We start from the raw sequence: 24,466 nt of genomic DNA, 5'->3' as shown, positions 1-24,466 counted from the left end.
GCTCCCGCGGGAATCCTCTAAATTTAATATAGAGTCAATTGGAGAGAACCTAATAAAATTGCTATCGCCTGAAGCTACGAGGCGGTCGGGTTTTCGCCCCCAATGGCGTCCCAAACGTCTGAGAAATCGCCGAAGATGCAGCGTTAAACATCGTCGCTGCAAATCAATCGAAAAAAAAACACATCGATGAAGAAACTTGGAGCTTCTTTGGTGAAATTGGCGTGTTGGTGTGGCGAGAAATAATGGCGTACATTGTTATTTTAAACTTTCGATAAGAGGAAAACGAAATTTGCGTCAAACATCGTGTAAAAAATAAAACTGATATCCAAACAAAAAAGTTTGAAAAATTTAATTGAAACTATTTACAATAAGTTGAGAATTTACCCGATATATCGTTTTATATTTAGCTCGTTAGACACCACGTTCGCGAGTTGCATCGAATACTCATTTGTTTCAAAATAACGTCGCGTCGCAGCGATAGTCGCAAAGCGCGACTATCGTTAACCCTCATTAATTATTCGATGATACAAGCGCGTTAAATAAATTCTATCTGTCGGTACAACGCGACATGTATTATGCCGAAGGTAATACAAACTGTTGTACGAATTGTATTTTCGGGATTCCCTCTCCCAATGGAGCGGCCATATGATTATTATCACCGTGTACGACAACACAGAGCGCCAAATTAAAAAGCGCATTACATCGCGTCCTCGAATAGACGCATGATTTTGTATACGCTCGTGACATTTTCGTATCGCGCGTATAATTATTTCCGTGTAATCATCGTAATATCGTGCATGACTACATGCAATTATTGTGCCGCGTGCGGACGCGGATGTTAACAAATTTCAATTAGCGGATCCGTCACATTCCCGCTCGGGAACAATAACATTATGCATTTTAAAAGCTCACCCTTGTTATTTCGGAAGGGATTGGACTGCGTCTTGCTCAAAAATCTCGCGCGTTAGCACAGCGCCCGCCGCTCATTTACATTCCGTCCACAGCGGATAATGAAACCAGGAGAAAAACCGACGGCGGTTTAACGGGAATCAGCCAGCGAATAATGAAACTGCTTAGTATTCTTAGCGTCCGGGGGCGGAGATGAAATAATTAAAACGAAACGGAAGATCGAAAGTTATGGAGCCGGCAAAGGGTGCTTTCTCTTTAAGCGAACTTCCACGTCATCCTGCGCGGAGCATGACCCGGAGACCTCCTCTCTCCTAAAAGTTTTTCCAATTATGGATTAAAGCGAAGCTTCTTTTGAAATATATGAAATATTTTCTCTCCCCCCCCTGATGATATTTTTTTTCTCTCCACAAAATTTAATTTACTACGCACATATGTAATATTTCCGATATCGTTTATATTTGCGGGCATCGGTAGTCGGAATCTCGCCCATGCCCATTTTTACGTATTATTTGTTTAAATAAAAACGGCTATCGCGCAAGAATTTCGCTGAAAATACAAGCTCTACGGAGCATTCGAATTATTTAAAATTTACGAATAAATACGATAACCAGGCGACGTGTGGATCACTTTTGCTCGTAGAATATTTATGTTACGACGAATCCGCGAGTGCGCTTTGATACTGCCCGCGGCTCGGCCAAATGGATGAAAATATTTGCTCGAGGTCTGCATGGTCCCCAATGACAGCTACGTACGATATTTTATTATACACGTAACGGCTTCTTCCCCCTATAACCGACGCGCACAGTTCTCCTCGGGATTATTTATTCGGCAGATTTCCGCGGGGTACGCGATTCCGGCGAAACCGGATACCGCCTACGGTAATGCACCCGAGCCGACAGGCTGCGCGTGCGAGGGGGAGAGAGAAGCGCACGGGGATGAAATAGAGCAAAAAAGGACTGAATAAAACACGAAATAGCAGTTAGCGAAGAAAAATACGTTGCTCGGCGTTGGTACGTTGAGTTATTCTCTCTGTCGCGAGTTCAAAGCTGCCAGAATGCCCGGCAGAACCCTTTGTGTTCGGCATCGAGAGAGTTTTTCCGTTGCGCCCGCGCGTCCTATATACGAGTACTTTCTACCTTTTTTCACGATCGGGGATTCCTCACTGTCGCGGATAACAAAGTTGCGCCAGGAACATCGTAGTAGTTACTACTCGGCTGCGCGCACGCCGCGCGTTTGTACAGTACGGTATCACGAAAAGTGCTTTGTGCCCGATACGTATCCAAGTATTATAACGTCTCTCTAGCAAAATACGGCTTTCGGCTTCCTTTTTATAGAAAGCAAGTCGGTCATTGAGCGATTCAATTTATTTGTAAATAAACCGACAGGGATATTTTCCGTGATGGAAAAGGTATAAAATCTTTTTCTCCGCCTGTGTCGATATTTTAATCTGAAATTGATATAACAGAACTGCAAGTTTTTACAGCGAAGGAAAATATATTATTTTCACATGTTCGCGCGATGATTTAAAATGTACGTTACGAGAGAGAGAGAATAGTATAGTCCGGGCTCGACGATGGTTTTACAATGGAACGTATCAACTCTCGTTCGGATTTAATACGTATCGCGATCATTTCATATCTCTTTTCCATGGACCTAGCAATGACGTACGCGTCACATGTCCTATCTGGACGACAATTTAGCGCATTATGTCGCGCGCTGATCGATCAGAGTGCGTGTAGAATAGTCTGCGTGTTTCTCGGTTCGTTCGTTCACGGGGACGCTTGCTTTCCCGACGCATTGCGTGCCCAGCTGTACTAATCCGCACTGTTACAACCCCTACCTCGATGATAAGCACCACTGACGCCCGCACTTCGCGCAGCACTCCTTTGTCTGCAACTAAAAATGCCCCGATGCGTCTTATCGTCGTCGGAACATTACGTATTCCGATTCTCTCGCAGATTCGCTATCGGCTAGCCGTACGCGGTTTCTCGCTATATACAGTGGAATATTCTAAACGCATCCAGCGTGCATTAGTCGAAAGTTTCAAGGAATTCGAGAATTTATAATGACCAGTCGAAATAGACGGCTATATTAACGGTCTTAATGTCTGTATTTATGGCAACTGTCACACTGTATTTTTATCAATTGCGTGCAATCGAATATTTAATAAACGGAGATAAATTAATCAACGTATTTTAGCACGTCACGACAGGTTGAATAACCGCAAACTCATTAGCAAACTCATTTAATAAAAACGACGCAGATCAATCGCACGTAAGTGATCGCGGAATGAATTTAGAACACATTAGATATGCTATAAACCTTCACGTTTGCATCGGTATGCATTATACGAGCATGGTATACTTGATAATCACATGCAAGAGACTTTATGCGCATGCGTGCTGCATAGTCGTTTCGTTTCTATAAAACAACTTTTTCTCAATTATTATTGCGCCAGAACGCGATAAGAAGATCTCCACTGACTTGGCTATTAGAGTATTAGACCATTATCGTTCCAGATTACGCAGTATACGTAGATTACGACTTACGTTGTCTGCGTCCCCAGGCTTATGTAAAAGCGTCGCTTGTGTGGGTCATGGCGCAACGATAATCGTTCCGACGAAACGGATAAGGTCTCCAAGAGGTAGTAATTTCCCGTATTTGCGCGTATTTTTGGTCAATTATTTTTAACGTGCACGAATGGAAAAAAACCAGTCTATTTGATATCGCCCATGATATTATTTGTAAATTTTCGCTTTTAGTACGAACAGTTGAACAGCGGTGTATAAACGCTCCGCTTTTGTCTGCAATTCGAAACGTGAATAATGTTCTTTCCATTAGTTGGACCCATTATGTCGATACAAAACTATATCGTGTACATATATTTCTCTCCTTTTTTGGATGAACGCGTCGATACGTGTGCGTTGTTCGTATAATGCCCCCCTTCCAAGAGCGTAAATATACTTCACAAAGAGCTTCAAACCACACCGCCCGCCGAAAGTGACAAAGGCATTAAAAGAGCCATAAATTCAAATTAGCGGCCGGTTTTACTCAATTTTCGCGAGGACCTGTTACATAACTTTTTGTTAACCGACTACGCACTCCCCGCCGCGCGACCGTTGCCATTCGCCCCGATGTGTCTGGACCACACACCAACACACATCCCCATTTGCCCCTCCAGACGCATTGGACCAACCCCCGGTTTAATTACACATTATAGGCGTCGGCTATACCTTGTTGTCGGCAAATGCGCGAATAAATATTCATAAATATGCGCGAAGCCCGTATCGGGAAAGCATTTCGCTTTCCTGCCCGCCGCAGGATTATCAAGTTCGCGACTAGGGCGCATTGGTTATTATTCTACCTTCTAATCCGAAATTCAGCGGTTTAAAATTATCCGCATTCGCGATCATCGCGTAGATGTGGTATTTTCGGTATATCGCGATATCACCCCTATGTGATTTACTTATTGAGAGCTAATTGACAAATGGGTAACCGTTTGAGGGTTTAGCGTCACGATATACAATTTAACACCCGAGAGATGTCAATCGATTATTGAGGTTTACCACCACGAGCTTGCTTGATTTAACGCAATCAAAAATTTGTGCAAATCGAATTTTATTAATGACAATCAATATCTTCGAATAACGTAAAGGGCAATTTTGGGATGAGTCCGCACTCGGGATGGATGACGTTTTGGTGATAAAATCACCGAATCTGATATCACTGATATCACGTTTTCAACGATAAAAATTTACGATTGAACGGAATTTCAAGCTGGCGGCGCGGCGGCCGATCCGCAGCCGCAGCTATGCCAGCGACGATTAAAGATATCACCGATTCATATCGCCGCTTGAATACGAAAGCAGCGTTTACGGTATTTCTAATTTATGACGTTACCTTTGCAATGGTAATGCCCGTGTAAACCGCGGTAACACGTACCGGTATCGCGTACCAGTTCATTCGGATTGTTCGGTAGGAGGTATATGGCTTAAATTCAGGGTTTATGGTTTCTCGTACGTAAATGATCGCCCCGAGGACTCTGGGCTGGCTTCTTCCTTCCTTCGTCCTGCACGTACGCGCGACTGGCTCTCCGCGAAAACCAAAGGGCGTCATACATTTTTGAATGCACTTACCTAAGTGCTCTTAAGTACCGCGCCTGGTATGCGCGCTGGTTTTATGCCGTATAAAATATGACAGAGCTAAAATGACATTTCCAATATTTCCGCGGCAACGAAGGCACGCAGCGCCGCGAAAATTTAAGTCAAGAATACTGTCTCTTTCCTTGTACAGGAGCATATAACTGCTTGCTGCCATAGAATATTATTATTATTTAAAACGTAATTGTAAAATGCCGAGTAATAATTTTATTTGTCCGGGAAGACAAATTTAAAAGTTAAAATAAGATTTTGAAGAGCATCACATCGCAGGCGAATCTAGCATATCCAAATAAATCGCAAAATCTAACTTAGATTTTACGATTTAATAATAGTGAAATTAATTCTGTTTATTCTCCGTGTACGTAAACTATTTCGATACCGCAGGTATTTTTACGATATCAGTGCAGTTTTATGAACTTTGTATAGACATTTATAAAAATGTTCTAAGCTTCTCTAATCTAGAAGAAGAATCTTGAATATATTTGATGTATAACCCCTTACGTACCTTTATGTTTCACGGATCTCGCGCTCGATTGATTGTATGAAACGGAAATTTTATTATGCGATTGGTCACGAACGTCTTATTTCTTTCAGCGTGGCTCTCTCCTGAAAGCAATATCTTGTCGCGCGAATCGGTGTTATCGGCAAATGATTTGCGGTTCGGGGCACGGCACTTACGCGTTACACGTCCGTAATTTGCCAGCCGTGATGATTGTAACGTAGACGGTACGTGCTATGTCGGTATTGTTTACCGTTAGAATTGACATATGCGGCACGCAGTTACACCTGCGTGCCGCCGTTCTCGTTCGGAATACGAGCAATCGCATCGGGCCGAGCCGGGCCGGGCCGGGCCGGGCCGGGCCGCATCGTGGGTCAAACGTCGCGCATCGCGTTGCGTTGCGTGCTCGCGTGCGTTTCATGCACGTATTACCACCGATGCAAACGCGCGAGAGGGGACAATAAGTATAATTATTATAAGCCCGCCGGCGCGGCGCAGCAGCGCGGTCGCAAAATGCACCTCGCACGAGACCGCACCGGAACAATCGCATGCACGAGAATAACACACTTCGCGTTATAATCAAAGGGCGTGGCAGGAAGTTACATATATATCGGGATCATCATCTGTCGTCGATATTACAACGTTGCATTGAGAACGCTGTGGATTTGTACGTAATCCGCACGTCGCGGTCGTGAACAAGACGATTCGTTAGCAAGGTATTGCCGTGCACCGTCAAAGTGCAGTAAAATTGAGTGAGCTTTAAGTGAAAATCGGTAGTAACTGTAGAAAATGACAAAGTTGAACAGAATATTTTAATTTTAGATTGATTTAGTCACAATCTCTATAAATAGCAATATTTATGATATTTTGCAACGACGCGAAATAATTTACAAGTGCACACTTTATGCATTGGAAATAAAATATGTTTTCGCAAACGGTTGTGGCTGACGTCATAACTTTAGATTTATTAGGCGAGTTATAAATCTACTTTCTACCGCAGAAGCGTTGGTATCCATCATGGCCAGTCAGGCCAAAGAAAACGTCGTTACATTGTAATAAATCCTTGTAAAATAAAAGTGTTCTTTGAACGCGTCATCAATCTTAGTAACGTCAGTCTTTAAACAGGGAAACGAAATCAAAAGGGCGGTATATAAAACATTCTTATTACCATTCTTACAATGGAGAAAAGATCTGTCAAATATCATCAAGTTTTCAATGCGATACACGCATACTTCGTAAAATTTTGTGTATGTTTTAGACAATTAACCAACCACAGCGCTAAGATTCTAAATACGACACAGAAAATGCTTTGCTCGTATTTTCTATGACATTAGCAGTTGTCACAACCCATTTTTGTCATTGTATTACAATTATTCGGTAATATCTCTTTCTTTTATTGCACGATGACTCCTGACATCAGACGAAAAGTTCGAAGATTTCTCTCGAGACTCAGCGGGACTCGTTCTCCCTATTGTACTCGTATTACCAGATCCCCGGTACAATATTCCGTTTTGTAGCGCCCTCAATCTCTCTCTCGCCCTTCATTTTCGACCTGACTTGCTTTCCATTCTGCTTTTGCTTGATCCTCGACCTTATCCTTACGCCAACCACGAAAAATAAAGCTTCTTCAGCCCCTCCCTCCGTCTTCGGAGCTTCTGATTAAAAGTTTGCCAATATTACGCCGTGACGTAACTCGAAACTAAATTTACTCGCTCGTCATAGAAGGCGGCGCAGTTGATATCGCTGTGGCACCCACATCGCTTGAGTGGAAAGTCTGGCTTAAATTGCGTCTAGTTTAATTTTCATCTTGTTTGAGTAGTGCAACTGCATTTCTATTTCGTTTTTCTTTTCTATTTCTTTTTCGAATTGGAGCACATTTTTGTCATGTCAGATCCGAAAAAATTAAAAATTTTCCTTAAAATTAATTTATGTGCAATTAAAAATTAACATAACATCCATATATTGTTTTAGATATAAACTCGTTTATATCTAAAACAATATAAGAATGTTATGTTGATTTTTAGATGTAAATTTTAGATATAAACGCGTGCCTGAATATCTTTCAAAAATATACTAACAATTTTCCTGCTTTTTTCTGTTTCAGGTAAGCACGAAGATGGACCACGTTGATGTCAATGTTTTGATCCTTACTATCACTATAACTTGAATTATTCGCGATTTCGCAGTCATTATTGCATTATAATAAGCACACTTGCAACATGTGCGCGCAATGAGATGTAATATATTTCAGTGTTGTTCACAAATCCGATATACTGAATCGAAAATAGAACATACTGTTTCGAAATAAAAGTCCGCTAATGCCAACCCCGCGCGGAAAGGAACAAAACGACGGTACCTAACGTACAATTTCAGTATGAAGAGCCCTTATCCGGGTGGCTTTCACGCGACAGCCAGCCAGTCCGCCGCCGTTCGTAAAGGTGGGTGCACACGACTATGACAAAGTAAAGTATATTAAGCTCATCGGCATGCAGAGTTCGCTCGGGCCGGCTTAATACGCGAACCGGGAAGCCCGGGTACATCCACCTACCCCTATACAGCCCCTCTTGCCACCTCCTACCTCCTACCTAGCTACCTAGCAGCCCATCCACCGATGCCGCCGACCTACGGTTCGCTGAAGTATCTGCCGCGGTGTCTGCAGGATGCGTGCCTCTCGCGCTATCCACCTTCTCCACCTTCGTCTCCGTTCTCCGAGCCGTTCTCGACGCTCGAAGCTTCCGAAAACCCGCCGCCCGCCGTTACTCTCTCGTCCTCCCATCCCACTGACTTCCCCTCGCCCCACACAACCCGAACCAGTCTTCTTCCCGAACCACCATCCTTCCCTCACAGCCCGCACACTTACGGCGAACTACGACGTGCCGCGGGAATACAATAATTCCCGTGGGCGGCCGTATCTTTTTCCCCGTAACACAACGCCGCGAAAAAGCGGCCGTGTCGCGCCGTGAATATTAACGAGCCCTGCGGGGGTGCACGGTGCACTGCGGCGACGTGTAGGGTGGCAGGACCTGCCTCAGTTCCACGGTAGAAACTCGAAGGTTTCGAATGGAGATCCGAAGCAGCTTGGAGCGGGTTATTTTTGCGTGCATCGTATCCGACACGTGGCTACATTTTCATTTTTTAACTAGTTTATTCTTGTTTAATAATAACAATAATAATAATCTGATGAATAAAGGACAAGTATGTCTGAAGAAACATGCAATACGCAGAAATACAATAATTCCTCGTTAATGTAATTTTACTTTATTTTTCGATGGTCTCTTCTGAGACTTCCGAGTAGGTTTCGTTTTTGAACAATAAAACGCGATCTAGGGCGCACTCGAAGATGCAATCAAATTTCTTGAATATAGAATCCGATTTCGATTTAAATCCATAATTTCGATGGTCTCGGAAAACCGGCGAATTGCTCGTCGTCGTGCAACCCGTCGAAATCTTTTCCTGCAGTTTTAATGAGTTATCCCTAGACATGAATAAAAGGGCCTCGCCGAACAATTAGAAGAAGGTCGAAAGCGTCGAGAGGGAGAAAACTCGAGATCGAAAAGTAGACGAGAGGAGTAGGGCGTTGAGTAGGGCAGAATGTACACGTAGACGTGAATGCCATGGTTGCATCGTTTCGCAGACAACGTCATCGAGCATATCTCCCGTTAATAGGACGCGGACCAAAGTTTTTCCCTCGGACCCGGCGAGAATCACGAAGATGCGGGATCGCGCGGCATCGTGCCGCCACGCTTATGTGATGTGTTGCCCGTCAATCGGTGAGCTATGGCAGGAAGAAAGTTTCGACTCGCCCTCTTTCCCCATACCCTCTCTCGCGGCACTTCCCCCGCGGCCGTCGCGTCCCCAGGCTGCTGCAGCCGTGGAAGTTTTAAGAGAAATGCGAAAGTTGGGTAGAGAATGGATAGGGTAGAGTTATCTATCGATAGCACGAAATATCTCTATCACTCCTTTCTGCCTACTCTGCTTCCGTCCTCCCAATCTTTCGCGACGTTGCGACTACAGCGGTCTGTGTGTCTCTTTCTCCCTTTCCTCTCGATGCAACCGTGATTCACCGATCGACGAACCCGGAATCCGTTTCAAAATCCGGCACCATATTCGCAACACGATTCGTCTTCCTTTGCATAATGAGTTCCAGAAGCACGTTAGTATATCGCGACAGTGAAATAAAAGAGACGTTCTCCCGCGTGGTTGGATGACGTATCCACGATTACGAAACGCGTTATTTTTTAACGGAAATGCGAAACCCTCATAAATGCGGAGGTGCTTTCATCCCCTCCGCTCCTCCTCTCTTTCTTCCTACCTCCCTCCCTCCCACCCTCTTCCTCGCATGGTTTTGCCGCATTTCCCGAGAGAGCGCGGTCTCGATTGCTGCTTCTTCCCCCATTTTCCCGCACGTCACATCGTTCTTCCCGTCGTAGAAGCCCGACGACGAGTTCCTCTTCATAATGTCCTGAACGTCCTCGAGCGCATAGGCGCCTCCGGCCCGGACGACATTTTTCCTTCACGGGTGCTGTCCGAAATTAATTGCCACTCCATTTTTATCGTCGTCTATTTATCCCGCCAGTTGCCGCCTCGTCTCTTGTCCCTCGACAACCGTCTCATTAATCAAGCCTTCTTCGTCGCCGCGGTGACGGTCTTTTGCCTCTCTTCCTTCGTCGAAAGGATTCGTCGGCGAGGCGGAGCGCCGCGCCGTCGTGAGCTTGATTGATTATCGTCGCGGAATCGATTGATCCCGCACCGAGTTTGATGAACATCACCAGAAATCTCGTAGAACGGGAAGAATCGCAAATATTTCAATCATGTTGTACGAATATGTTAAATTTTATATCCATTTATGGAAATCATATTATTCACGGGTGAAGCGTAGCCCGAACTAAATTAATCGTGTGATCCGAATAAATAATATAGCCCATTTTAATACATCGTTACAAATTTATGTATCGCAATGTCGACAATGTGTCCGCAAAATTAATTTCTTGCTAATGTCCACGCGCGTATTTGCAACGCGAATCAAATATTGAACGGTGTTAACGATCTGTAACTATTACAAATATATATATCAGTAATTCGGTAACCTCTTGCGCGCTCGTACGACGTAATACGAAACGCGTGGTTCGTAGCGTAAAATATCTTCCTCTCCCGGTGGCGACGGAGACCGAGGGATGAAGCGGTCCGGTGATTTTACGCACGGGAAATAAAAAAGAAAATTGCGGGGAGGTCGAGGACGTCCCGGATAGTCTACGTGTGTCCCGACGGGAGTCCCGTACGGTGCGCGTGTATCGTTCCTATTTTCATGACACCATTAAAACTGTAACCTCGTCGGGCGTCCTGGCCAGCCTGGCAGAGCTCCTCTCATAACGCGTTATGATCCTGTCGGCGAGGGCTGATGCGTTTCCTGGGGGTCGCGACGTCTTTGTTCCTGATATTCGTGCGCTCCGCGTCGCCGGGTCGGTCGTTTTGCGGAGGTTGTGAGGAAAAACCGACGTGGTGGTATAATGGTGCTAAGTGGTGGTGCTGGCGGCGATGATGGCGGTGGTTGCCTTCGTCCAGGCATCGCGACCCGGCATAATCACACGTACGCTTTCCGTTACTCCGCCACGTCCGCTTCTTGCTGCCGCCGACCTCCGTCCATCGCGTCGCGCGACGCGAACTTCGCTTTACGTCGCGTGCATTAATTGTAACGTCGCGTTACACGGTCGCGTGGCACGCGTGAAGGAAATTGGCTTTCCAGTATCGCACGGTAAAAAGAAAATAATTATGCCTCAACTACCGTCCGCTGAAAACGTCACCGGCGATTACGAGGCAAGGTGTGCTAAACCGCACACCCAACAACCGCTAAACGACATCTCGTTATCAACATTGTCCGCGTTGCTTCCGTCGCGCGATGACGATAGAAAATATATCGTGATATTTGATTTACGTTTCCGATGGCCAGCGAAGCTTGAGTCGTGCGTAAAATTTGGACGAAAGAAGTCGACAAAGGCCGCGGCGTCGTCGCTTCCATTTTCTCGAATCCGCCCTGACAGCAGGCAGGCAGGCAGGCAAGCAGGCAGGCAGGAGAAAACTGGAGGAGGCTGTAAGATGGATCCTCGAGACAAAGGACGAAATGGATATGGACAAAGGACGTAATAGAAGGAAACTGTGGCGGAGGACGCCACGGGAATGCCGCCGCGCGCCATCCTGAGACGCGACTTTGTTGGATTTATGGATTATAAAGAGAAGCAGGACGGCGGAGGTCTGCTTGTGACAACACGACAATGAGAGGACGGGAAAGAAGTGAGCGATAAAGCTGTCGTGGAAATGCATAATTTATACACCACGCCTCGTCCTGCCCCGAGTCCCTTCTTTCCCACCGCCGATCTTTTGCCTCGCAATAAATAATGCGGTACTTCTCGGAGGGACAGGCTCGGCGGAAAAAGAGTGGCAAAAAGATCCATATGTTGTTTGCCGTTGGACGCGAGTCGCTAATTAATTAGAATCTGGGAGAGAATTTTGAGAATTATATTCACTGCGCCCAGGCAATCGATATTTAAATGAAAATCAGCACCGCTTTTCATTACCGCACATCATTATTATAAATTATATATTATAACGCAGTTGAAAACTGTGGCAATCCTATAAAGATGTAGAGATCGCATTGTGGTTAGATTTAATTCTCATTTGTTCCCGAAGTGTAAAGTTTTTTCGTGGCACTTTATCATATATTCGTTGCAAAACATTAATTTTTTTATTTTTCTTTCAAGTATGACAAGTTTATATTCAACAAACAAATATTATTTAAATAAACTGGACTCTACGGTTAAGACTATTCATTTAATTTTCTCGGTAGATCGAATATGAAAATTCGTACGTGTGTAGCTTCGCATACTGCCCTTATAAAACTGCGTCAATTCGAAATAAAATGTAAAAGGGTGGCGCGACCACCGAAACGTCGATACAAAAAGGCACACATCGTCGCCTCATCGATGTATTCACGGGAAATCCGTAAATCTCGTTCCTTCTACGTTCCCTTTCATGCCGTTTTAGAAAACTCCTTTATCAGAAAGACTGCGAGGCTGCAATTCCTTTCGCTTCCCAGTGGCGTCGTAAAGGATTGCCATCGCGCGCAAAAGTTAGCGAAAGAGAGCAAGAAAGAGGCGGGTGAACGGGGGAGACGGAGGCTCTCCCCTTTACGACGAGTAGAACCCCGAAGAAGTTGCGCGGCCTCTTCCTCCGAGGGGAACTGAAATTAGGTTTGCAAAGAGGTAAACATCAGCGGGACTGTACGTTTGCATAAACGGAAGGCGTTGCTTGCATGGGGGGTACGGTGACAAATGCTTGTCGCCGCCGTTGCCGCCGTCGTCGCCGTCGCTGTCGCCGTCGTCGCCGTCGTCGTCGTCGTCGTCGTCGTCGTCGTCGTCGTCGTCGTCGTCGTCGTCATCTTCGTCGTCGTCTTCCTACTCGTTCTTCCTTTTACTTATCCCTCTTCTTAGTCGTTGGGAGGTACTTCGCGTCGACCGCGCCGCAACTTTTGCAAGACGGAGTTTGTTTTTGCGCCATTAGGGCCACTTTGTTCGACTATAGTAGAGCGACCCATACCTCCGCAAATATTTCCACTCCGGTACCGTGGACGCAAGGAAAACTAGGCAGAGCGTAAGAGGGACCGTATGATACGGGTCGGGAATGTTATGCACACGGAGGCAACGAGACATGTTCCTACCAGGATATAAATCGTCAGCTCGGAAAAAGGTTGTTAAATTCGGAGTTGCCGTTTCTTGCGGTAAGAAGTTCGCGGTAAGAGCGGTATCTTTACGACGCTACGGTAAGAAAGTCACGGTAAATGCGCGCGCGCGCGCGCGCGCACTACCTTTGAATGTCGGAGGCCAGAAATTAAGATAACAGGACAACGATGCTAAGGACAAGAAGTACGGCAGGTGAGATTAAAAGTAACTCCAGCCGTTACAAAGTTCCTCCCCCATACTTGCGTATAGATCAGCTTGATAAAGTTCTGCGGTTAAGTAGGGAAGGGGAGACCGAGCGAACAAATAATCGGGGCCGACGAATTAACGCGGAGGTGGATCGTGAACGAAAATACGGGTAGTAGAGATGACGTGCGAAATGCAAGTTGAAAGGAGAAAGTAGCAGATCAAAAGAAAGGGCGGGAAAATGGTTCCGCGCGGGGAGACGGACGAAGAGGACGGATGTTCGTAGGACTATACGATGATGCTCACTTGTTCGAGAGCTGTTTCGAAGCACATGCGTACGCTCCGGTAACCGAGACGGGAAACTGCGGGCGCGGTAAACGCGCATGGTAAGCTGCTGTCATTAAAATGTTCCGCAAGATCGACTACGGTCTATAGGTTCTGCGGTGGCGCGGACGTGGCAATGCTCGTGCTCTTTCTCACTTCCTCCGCGCTTCTCCGTCTTTATTTCCCTTTCTGTCCCCCCTCGTTTCATCCCCCTCGTTTCATTCACCGTGCGTTTTACCTTCTCGTCATGATTGCGCAAGGAGATGTTGAGAATAAACCGACAGCGGGATGGGGCGCGCTTGATGGACATTGCATTGTGCTCCGTAATGATGCGTTCTCCAACTGGCATAAATCGTATGCGTCGACGACGACGACAACGCGCTCGGCACGTTATTAAAACGCGCGTTTTAAGAAGAAAGTTTAGCTTATTCAGTTAAATTATTTTAAAAACGAAATTGCGAAACAAAATGATGAAATTCATATTAGTTAATTTGTGAATTCTTCAGAAAGTTATTTCATTAGCTTTCATTAAAAATGTAGTGAATGTTGAAGCCCATAATGATAGAACTTCTATATCCAAACACCCCTTCTTACAATTAGTGTCATCAAATCATATTTTTATAATGTAAAACATTTTATAATTAAAAATCTCGTGTCGTCAATCTACATTTAAATTCAGTTTTTTTAAATTACTTTTTTCTTTGAAGCGAATTCGCGCATAAAGTAATATTTCTAATGGTTATTTATTAACAAGTATATATTATGAGGCTTTTGCATGCCTGGTCATGTTCAGACCTTTGATTGAAGAGAGAACTCATAACTTCGCCGATTAATAAATATCATCCAGTCTGCTAATGTGCTTAGCCCGCGATAACGTAACGTCACGCACAATGATGGACGAAATGCGAAAAGCATCTGTTCGTGACCGAATTATTGCCAAGGATGTCGTCCATCATTCAACGAACATTTTTAGATGCGGTAACGCAGGGGGATACGTGCGGAAACTCGAAACATTTATTTTGCAGAATGATTAATGTCCCGGCTTGGGAAACGGGACAGTTGACGCAGTGCGGGGGTGCACTCGGAGACTGCGCTGTTTTACCGTAATTAGGGCCATATTCTTCAGGCTTTTTGTAAGATCGCTTAGATAGCCAATGTCTTGAACCGAGAGCTCTTTGTTCCCTTCGAAAACGTGCTTTTCCAATTATCGATGTTGGTGGTTTTGCCAAGATCTTCACGGCATTTTACCGACGACCGTGTCTTCGTTACGGCGAACGCATTTATAACCGCATCAATCGATTCCAATCTCCGCCGTTCCTATTCTCGTCTGATATCGGCACTTTGATTTTCCTAAACGATGCACGCGCGAGAGCGGACGGTACGTGGCGGTCGAGGAATAAATGTCAAACGCGCGCGCGCACACGTTCTCCAGTTAATTTGGCGCGCGCACACGTTCTCCAGTTAATCTGGCACGCGCTGCAGCGCATTCACCACCTTCGAATTTAATATCTGGGTGAAAACGTATCGTTTACGGCTGAATAAAGCCATGTGCATCCGTACAAATGCCGTGCCGTGCGTTTCGCAGCCGAACAGACACCGACACGCATTCCATTCGGGGCGCAGGACTGGGGCGCACGCGATGGCGTAGCCCGCGAAATGAAAAGGCGCCCCGGTAATGTATTCGAATCGCGCGGGGGGAACGGGGTTTGGCTGGCCGGGATTTCGAGGATAGAGAGTAACGCTGGAACACGCGCGGCGGGTGCCGTTCTCCTGTACTCCTGTGTATATACGCGTATAGAAGATTTCAGCACGGACCACAATATTACCATAAAGCCGCCGCCGCGGTTATGCATAAGCATAATTTTTCCGGCGCAGCTTACGGTCGCCGCATCTCTAATTGGTCATGCGGCTAAACGTTGCATAAATTCGCAATAAAGCTACCGCGGAACCACGGACCGTTTCACTCCCCCGGCGACCGTCCAAATTATCCGGGATTTCCTTCACGTGCGCTAATGTCCGTTCGTCGCTGGATTGCCGGTAACTGTCGCGAGTTAACACGTGAAAGAACACAAAAGTACGCCGGATATAGTCTCTCCGCGAAGAAACTCATTTAGCGTCCTTGACTGATTGTGAGCTTGTGCGTGATTACTTTGTGATCTTAAACGACATGCGATTAGAAGATAAAAGAAATTGCAACGTAGTATTTCCATTATTGTAAATTACGCCCAGAGATGTCAAAAGGTCCACTATACCTGGAGTTGATAGCATAATTATAATAATTAATTTCAGATTTGATACGTTTATGTGGTTTCGATAGACGATAAGCCTCGCGTCACGTGAGCGTTCGTGCGCGAAAGGGGCAATATTTAGAAGCGACTAAACGATAAAATCGACTTTCCTATATAAAGCGTTCATTAAAAAGCTTTGTTCGCCGCCAATGTTTAACTTTTTCTCCAAGTTCATTAGGTCCTCCATTTTTCTTCCGGCTCTTTTCCCTCGCGTTTCTATTTTCTTTCTTTTACTTATACGACATTTTATGCTTTCGCCCTCCTCATCGTGGAGTGCGTCCACGAGTATAATACGAGAGTGCAGGAATGAAGGAAGGGGGGATGGTCGAAAGCCCAGGGCAGTGCTTCCCACGACAGTTGAGTGTCCTCGGTTTCTCTCGGTGTTCTTTGCCACTTCTCGGATCTCCTATCGGACACGATAGATCTTCGCTAATGGTTACTTTTCGGCGGGACGGACGTCTTCCCCCCAATGTGATCTCCGACCGCAAGAACTCGATTCACTTTAATGACGACATTGATTAAGTAAACGTATATCCTACTGAAGATACTTTATACAGGTATCAAGATACATAATCACGTTGGAAATGTAGATAAGCACTTTTTTTTGCAAGTGAATTGCTGCAAACCAATCGCGTTCGAAAAGAGAAACAAACGGAAATCACTTTTGAAAGCGTACGTCGTTCGTTGCCTTTGCAGTCTGCTTCCTGCTTTCGGCGCAAAGAATTATTCGGAAATGATAATTGCTCCATTGTATCACGGAAAGAGGATAGCTGCAAACACCAATCGATCGTGATCTAGATTCTAGACAATCACTCGGCATCAGATAGCGAAGCATCAGCATCAGATAGAGTCTATTGCGCTTCCAACTAAAGCGTAAATCTCTTTTCTCGTCGAATGCTCGTTCATCGACACAGCACGACCGAGCGCCGGTCGGTGCATAGGCTAAGGGATGAGATAGAGCTTCTCGTTGCCGCACTGTAGGGATTAAACGGTATTGTCCATGAAACGTACGCGTCGTAGACAAAAGAAAATCGCGTTGAGACAGCAGGCACCGAGTTTCGTTTCTGCTGTTTTTTTTCTTCTCATGATAGTCTCACCGTTGATAGCGCGTTGCGGTCGATATTCGCAGGTTGTCGCAAGGTTGTGTTAAATTTAAGAAGCGTAAATTTCTCGACGCAATTAATTACGGTTTTTCTTTTAAAAACTTGTATTTTGTTGTATACTCTTGTAATTTTTCTTTTGAATATGGATTTTCAACACCAAATATCTTGTATTTTAAATAAAGATGCCGTAAAGATCACTTGACATTAATTGAGATATCAAGCTTTTATTGTTTGTTTATTATTGAAAAATTCTTTTAGTCTATTAAAAAATTGTTTAATAGTTTTAACAGTATTAAATAATTTTGTAATACAGCGCATTTTGATTTCAGTAACTCGATATGGTAACACCGAAATCCAGCATACTAATAATTTCGCAGACTACATTTTATGAAGCAATAATCAATTAACTTGTATTTATCATATTTCTCTGATGATTCATAGTACATTTAATGCAAATTGCCTGTTAATCTTCTTCCTTCTCTATTATGGTAATCTCAGAACTTTACCTAAAGTTTGGCAATCTTCATACGTAGTTGCAAGGGAAGAGTGAAAGTTTTACACTGAATTGACACGTTAATGAACGCAGATTAAGTTCTCGAAAATGATGTCACCAGATATGCGTCATTCGTGATAAATGTCCCAAGATTGGAATGCGCCTCTCTTTAATGGCGCACAAGTACATAAACGTTTCATTGACATGTACATACGTTGCCCGTATGCGCCATCGTTGCGCTGGACATTGTTCATCCGTACGTACGTATGTACGTACATACATACATTCCGCGATACCGGAATTCCAATTCACATTGATACGCGATCGGCGAACATGCTCGCTACTGCTGCGAAATGAAGTTCGATGCGATCTACCCTTATCGGTCTCTGTGACGTATCACCACCACCCCTCCTGAAACTTTCAATTATTCTACCAGGCGAGGATTTAATATCGCGCGATAATGTCACCGCGCGGACGAACGTTTACAAGTGTGCACGATAACGATAGCTGCTCTTCTCAAGGAGGGGGGGAGGGGAGGGGAAGGGGCACATACTTGGGAACGGGTTATTAAATTTTCAGAGGAACGAGAGCAGCCTTAAATATCGATTTCGGCCCCGGTCCTTCCACCTTTCCGTCTCTTCTTTTTTCTCCGCTTCAAGTTCTCTCCCGTCTTCCTTTCTCCCCGCTTGCTCTTTTAAAGTCTCTCCACAACGCTGTCTCGCCGCACCGAACGGCCCATCGACCGAAACGCAGCATGATTAAACGGAAGACTTCCGTGTGCCCCCGACGAGATAGATATCTTACATTTTTTGAAATTCCATCGGTGACTACGAAATTAGTTCGTACGGGAAAGAAAGGGAAGGGTGACGGGCCGGTAGGGGCATTAATCTCTCGAGGACTTCGACAGTTGCTCCCGGGCTGAAAGAAGGAAAGTCCTCGATCTTCGCTGATACTTGGGCTATTTGTTATCGCGCTGGCACGATCTTTTTCGTTTCATTACGGACACATAGCTGCTACCGATCGAATTTCGAAATTCGGCATGGCTGTGCCGTTCATCATGTTCCTGTCTCCATGAAGATTAATTCACTTCATTGTCACGTCTGAGATATAATTTATGCGAGGAGAAATTTTCCGCGCCGAAATTGCTAAGGAGGCCAATGCAGTTTATCGAATTGGTGTTTATTATCCGCGCGGCATTACGAAAACATACTCTTTATATAACTTGCAGAAAAATTCATAGCTCTATATCCACTTGTTAATTAAGCGACCGTTGTGCACTTACGCGTCTTGCAGCGAGGGATATTTTACACCAGACAAACAGCCGGCTTGCGAGCCAAGGGTTTCTTTTTAATTTCGTTGTCTCGTCCCTTTTCACCGAGCCGCGACGACTGGCCATATCTACTTCTCGCAGCCGCACTGCGCAGCGAGCCGAGTGCTATAAGTAGTAGTAGAATATAGTAGAGTCACAGCGTGTGAAAGAAGAATACGCGCGCGCGTGGGTATAGGGATACAAACGCAAAGTAAGGTCGGCTTTCATCCTCTCTTTGACGTGAGAGCTGCACAAAGAAATGGGCCAGGCCCGAGCGCCCGATGTCGCTCGAGGGCTAAGCAGATTACGTTAATAAATCCCTATGGCAGCGCACGTCCATTTTCTGCAGGATCCAAAACTGACGCATCCGGAGCGACCATTACGGCACAGTGTCTTTCCCCGAGGTCGTACGTGCCTTCGACTTTCTTCGTGTCTCGCTTGATACGAGAACGCTTTATGCCCACCACAATGCGCAAATTTCTAGTTCTTCCTGTCTGTTACGTATTACGTGTGGGGTCACGTATTACGTGTGGAATTCCATAAATTCATTTATTACGTGCCTGTGTGAAGAAGGTTTACGATTTTAGTTTAACGAAATCACGGCAACGCGATAATATAAGGAAGTTTCTCCTTTTTAACGCTTGTTTTAATAACTCTTATTTGTTATTCTGCTGCTCTCTAATAATAAAAAAAGCATCGCAATAACTGAACTGTTATTCCTAATTATATACGTTCCTCGCTCCAATTACGTCATAGATGCGAAATATTCTTATGTTTAGTGGCCAGCAATTACATACCTGGTTTATTTTATTAATCAGTTCGATTAATTAATGTTTCAATAAATTATTTCTCTATAACGGATAATTATATGCGTATATGAGTTTTCGCCTCAAAATGTGTTAATAGAATATTACATTATTATTACATAGTATTCCCGTACGAGAGAATCAGCTTAGTACAAAAACATCATGCAGGATTAACCAACTGGCCGAAGCGGGAGCAAGGTCGTTGCATAAATTTACGAGGCAACCGCGAACAGAGTTTCTCCGTTACTTTTCGTAAAGCCTTGAAAGTTATTACGCATTCTCTTACGAAACAGGCATCCCTAGGTTTAGTTATAAATGCACACAGCTCTTTTCACGCACATACTACTCTCGCTGTTATGTAATTATGTACGTAATTATCTGCGTGAAAGTGGGAATTTAATTATCTACCTTAGAGATAATTTAGTTCGTCGCTTAAATCGAAAATGGGCGGGTGCGCCCCGTTGCTGTTTTATAACTTTCCGCCAATCACCGACGGTCTATAATTATTACGTGCCATATTGAAACGTGACATTTTTCGCGATACACAGCGATATTTTCGTGTTTGTCCGATATAATCTTCTTATAACGTTGCAAATCGCGTGTGCACAGTTTTAGCGTATAGCAGGGGAATGGACGCAACATCGAGAGTGCGCTTATCGCGTCAGTGCGCATCATTCTGCTCGTTATATTCTCGATATAAGCTCGACCACCGGCATTTCAATGGTTACATTATTGTCGACTGCCGAGCATCAAAATATACATTGATTCCGTATGTGACATACAATAGGCATCGTGTTCCCGTCAGTCCACACGGCTCACAGCCGTTTACCATTGCCGCGCAATCGACTAACTGTCAATCGATCGAGTCGGATTAAGATAATTTCGTTATCGGCTAGCCGGGCCTTGGTGTCCGTCAGACAACGAGACCGGGTTTCTGACGAACGTCCGCTTGCTGAAGCAACATTTTGTTCAACGTAGATAAAAATACAACGATAAATTTTGAATTGTTTTATTTTAAATATTAATTCGTGGTAAAGACTAGTTCGTTCGAAACATTAATCTGACGTTAATCTTGTTCATTTGCGATGTTGGTTAACGCTTTTTTAGTTAACAAACATCGCAAGAATGTTGATTTTTGCTTAATTACAATTTTCATTACCTTTCCAAATACGTTATCTAAATAAGAACCGACATATAATTCGCTTAAAATTATTATGAAATTTCAACCGGATAATCAAGACCGAATAACTTTCTCATATCTGTTAAATCCCGCCCCTGCTTGCCACGCGAGATTCTTATTGTTCCCGGTCGATGTGCTCCGGCATTATGAATTCCCGATCTCGAAGACGTCCAAGTTTTATGGCACCTGGCAATAAAGAGCGTTAGCATAATCGCGTCGCTGCTAAATTCAGAAATCACGGTCTGGCGGAATATTCGGTTTTATCGGTAGCCAAATCAGCACGCGAATAGGAGGAGCTATGAGGACGCTTAAGGGAGACCTCGAAGGAGATCGGTCGAAGTCGAAGTCGAAGAACGTTCGCCGCTGCTGCGTCAACGATGCGGAAAGCTCGAGGTTGAAATTTGGGTCAGCATCAAGGAACGAAAACGATCGTCAATATTTTTTCTCCGCGCGCGGCATCGCATCGTTCGGATCTCTCCTCTGATCCGGCTGAAACCCTGTTTTCGCCAAGTCGAACGTCATCCTCCTTATCGAGCCTCACCGTATGTCCTCGTTAGGGAAGGCAAAGTCGTTTGCCACAGTGAGCGACATAAACCCTCCTCGGAAAGGGTCGAAATCGACTACGGCGAAGGTCCCTTATATATATCCCCCGTCCCTATCTCTTTTTTCTGGCTCATCTCACTTCAGTTTTGTACGTGATAAAAAAAAGAGCGCGCGAAGGACGGGCTTCTGCAAAAATGACTTCGGAAGGAATGCATCTGCGACCCGGGTTATTTAGCTGACTACTCGGCCTGAAAGCGCGATATCCGCTTTATCTTTCTCTATGCATATTTTACCTTCAGGTGTGCGTGTTGCGCTCCGTGACACTTTCGTTTCCTTCTCCGACAGTGTCGAAAGACGTATCCGGCTACTTACCCGCGCTACACACGTCTAGTTCGCACGTATTACGCAAACCGCCTTTTCCCCGTTTTTCTCCGCGCCGAACGATGATAAATATCCGCTGCCTTTAAACTAGCCCGTCAGCTTTATGATCAAACCTGCCGTTTCGGCTTTCACGCTCGGAAGGCGCGCGTATCGTGACACCTAATCGTAATATATCGATCACGCGGTTTAGCCTTTCGTGAAAACGTCAATATCGGCGGCCGGCGTATTGAAGCAGAATTATTGGCATGCGAATATTCCGCAGGCACTCGCTTATCATTGCGGGTATTCCGTGGCTTCCCGTGAACATCGAAATTCTTTATGCTGGCGTTTTTGCAGCGCCGCATATCAGTCGTTCGGATATTTCCCGCTTACTGAATAAGCGCCCGTTTATACTTGTGACTTAAAAACAGCGCTAAAAACCTACTCAGACGACCGGAATTTTATGATGGCAGTAACCGGTCGGGTTTAAAATTGCGTTTCTCGTAGATACACACGTTGCAGCTTTATTTACATTTTTACTTAAATAAAAATTTCACATTTTTACATAATTTTACGGTTCTTCGTTACAAAACTGTCGATTCATCCTCTTTCGTCTTTATCTCTTTTTAAAAACGTAACTAGTTCACATTATTGCCTCTGTATTATATATAGTTGATGTCAATTATATAGCGACTATTTGACTAACAAGAAAACACACGGAAGTGTCCCTCTCCGATTTTGATCTTTGATGAGCTTTAAATATATTATATATGTTGTTACACAATTGTATATAAATACATACATACAACAAGTCAGGAATAAGAAAGAAAAAGAAGGAGAAAAGTAGATATATAATATTCATTTATTAAATCCTGTATAATTATTCTATCAACACTTCATATTAATTATACGAATAAAAGAAATTGTGTAACAATGAAAGTGTTACGTTAAGTTAAAAATGTTCAAACTGTTAAGTGATAAGGGTATTTTAAAAAATTAAAAAAATCTTTTGCCATTGTTTTAAACTTTTAAAGTACTCTTGAAACCATTCAACTTTTAATGTAAAAATTTGTTCTATCTTTTACAGTTTCGCCGATATTCGCCCCGAAGGAGAAAAATCAATTTTTTTTTAAAAGGCTATTTTATTTCTTAAACATGCATTGGAAAAAAAAGAAACACGTATAAAAAAATACGTGTCTCTTATTTTGACCTAGAATACAACATATTAAAAGCTCATAAAAATCAAAAGAGGATTCTTCCTCGTAAAATTTGATTTTTAATTAAAAAGTAGTAATTATTGAACTATTCGCGTTCCGAAACGTAAATCTCCGTTCCGAGTGTCGTTTCATTTGATTATAAATATGAAAGATCCTGGGTGCACGCGCCGGTCGAGCTTTAATAAAGAGCGATGTGCGACAGCCGAAATACATTATTAAGCGGCTCACGATGTGTACAGGGTGCGTCACAGTGAATTTCGTCGTATTAAATGGGACTTTTTTTGCCGGCACGTTTGGCAAGCCGAGACCAACCCTCCGTGTAATAACCGGTGCCGTGGCCAAGTCCCACGAGGGCGGTGAATAAGGGCCGCACCGTGGACTGACTTCGTAGTTAGATCGCGCAAACTTTTCGTACCCTACTCGCGTAATTTTCGAAGTTACGTCGTCGGGCTGCCCGCGTAATTTCCACGGTGTATATTATAAGCCGTTCGTGACCCGACCCGCAATGTTTTTTAATTTTTCTTCCTCATACTTGAGAGGGACGAGACCGACGCCCGCCTGAAATTACGTCATTCTCTCTCTTAGGCTGTAAACAAAGTTAATGAAATAATACCTCCTAGATGAAAGCAGAATTGTACGACCCCGACCTGATTATCTGGTTAATGAGAAACAAAATGAAAATAAACGTGATAAACGCGATAACATACGAATTGCTATACGTTTCAGGGGGTAAATAAAAATATATGTATGCGTTATTAATATACTTTTTTAGATTGAAACCTCGCGTGAATTGGAAGCGTGATTAAAGGAATTCGAGCGAGCAAGACCTAAAGACCTTCCACGCCGGTTTCTCGTCCCACGTCACTCGCTTCGTTCTGTCTGTTTTTTTTCGCCGTTAGGGAACATTTCTGTTCGCAGCGTGCGTCGGAAACGTATCTCGGTTTCTTCGGCGTCATCCCGCTGCACACGGGCCGGCGAGCCGTAGTTGCGGAGTGCCCCTTTATTTTCATTTTCGTTGCTTCCCCCGTGGCGCTGTTTCTCCCTATATTTATCTAATAGCACCCCCGGACCCACGGAGTCGTCCTCCATCCCTTCGCCGCACTTGCATACAGTTGGCCGCGCGTACTTTGCGCCTCCATTATACGGGCAGTTTCCCTCCCCGCTCTGGCGTGTCCTCGAAATAATTAAGAGTTCATTAAGCCAAGATTGATTGCTCTGTTTAGAGTCAGCCTGCGCGCTGGCGGTCGCACGACGTGCGAATCCATGAATAGAAGACCGTTGTTTATCAACAGGCATTTCTCTCATCGTCCCTCCTCTTTGATTTTTACCGTTTACATCGGATGTCTCCTATGTTTTCTT

General features: G+C 44.4%; 2 protein-coding genes across 3 annotated transcripts in view; both read left to right on the top strand.

Moving 5' to 3' along the window:
* Nucleotides 1-7,893, top strand: part of LOC143895238 (CUGBP Elav-like family member 3) — a 119,321-nt gene extending 111,428 nt beyond the window's left edge. The window contains exon 3 of one of the 2 annotated variants that reach the window (XR_013256253.1): nt 7,673-7,689. Coding sequence is in view for 1 of the 2 variants with exons in the window: in XM_077402232.1 (XP_077258358.1) it covers nt 7,673-7,735 (63 nt within the window). In the remaining variant the exon portion in view is untranslated. Of the gene's footprint in view, nt 1-7,672 lie in introns of both variants that reach the window. The other variant, XM_077402232.1, reaches the window with a different exon arrangement.
* Nucleotides 7,894-7,927: 34 nt separating this feature from the next.
* Nucleotides 7,928-24,466, top strand: part of LOC143895228 (CUGBP Elav-like family member 4) — a 466,213-nt gene continuing 449,674 nt past the window's right edge. Inside the window, exon 1 of the mRNA XM_077402210.1 lies at nt 7,928-8,006. Within this exon, the coding sequence (XP_077258336.1) occupies nt 7,943-8,006 (64 nt within the window). The 5' untranslated portion in view covers nt 7,928-7,942. The remainder of the gene's footprint in view (nt 8,007-24,466) is intronic.

This window comes from Temnothorax americanus, unplaced genomic scaffold (genome assembly GCF_048541705.1).
Source record: "Temnothorax americanus isolate GAGA-0224 unplaced genomic scaffold, ASM4854170v1 Scaffold15, whole genome shotgun sequence".
NCBI classification, from domain to species: domain Eukaryota; kingdom Metazoa; phylum Arthropoda; class Insecta; order Hymenoptera; family Formicidae; genus Temnothorax; species Temnothorax americanus.
Note: the sequence above shows the minus strand (reverse complement) of the source record. Positions and strands in the feature narration are given on the sequence as shown.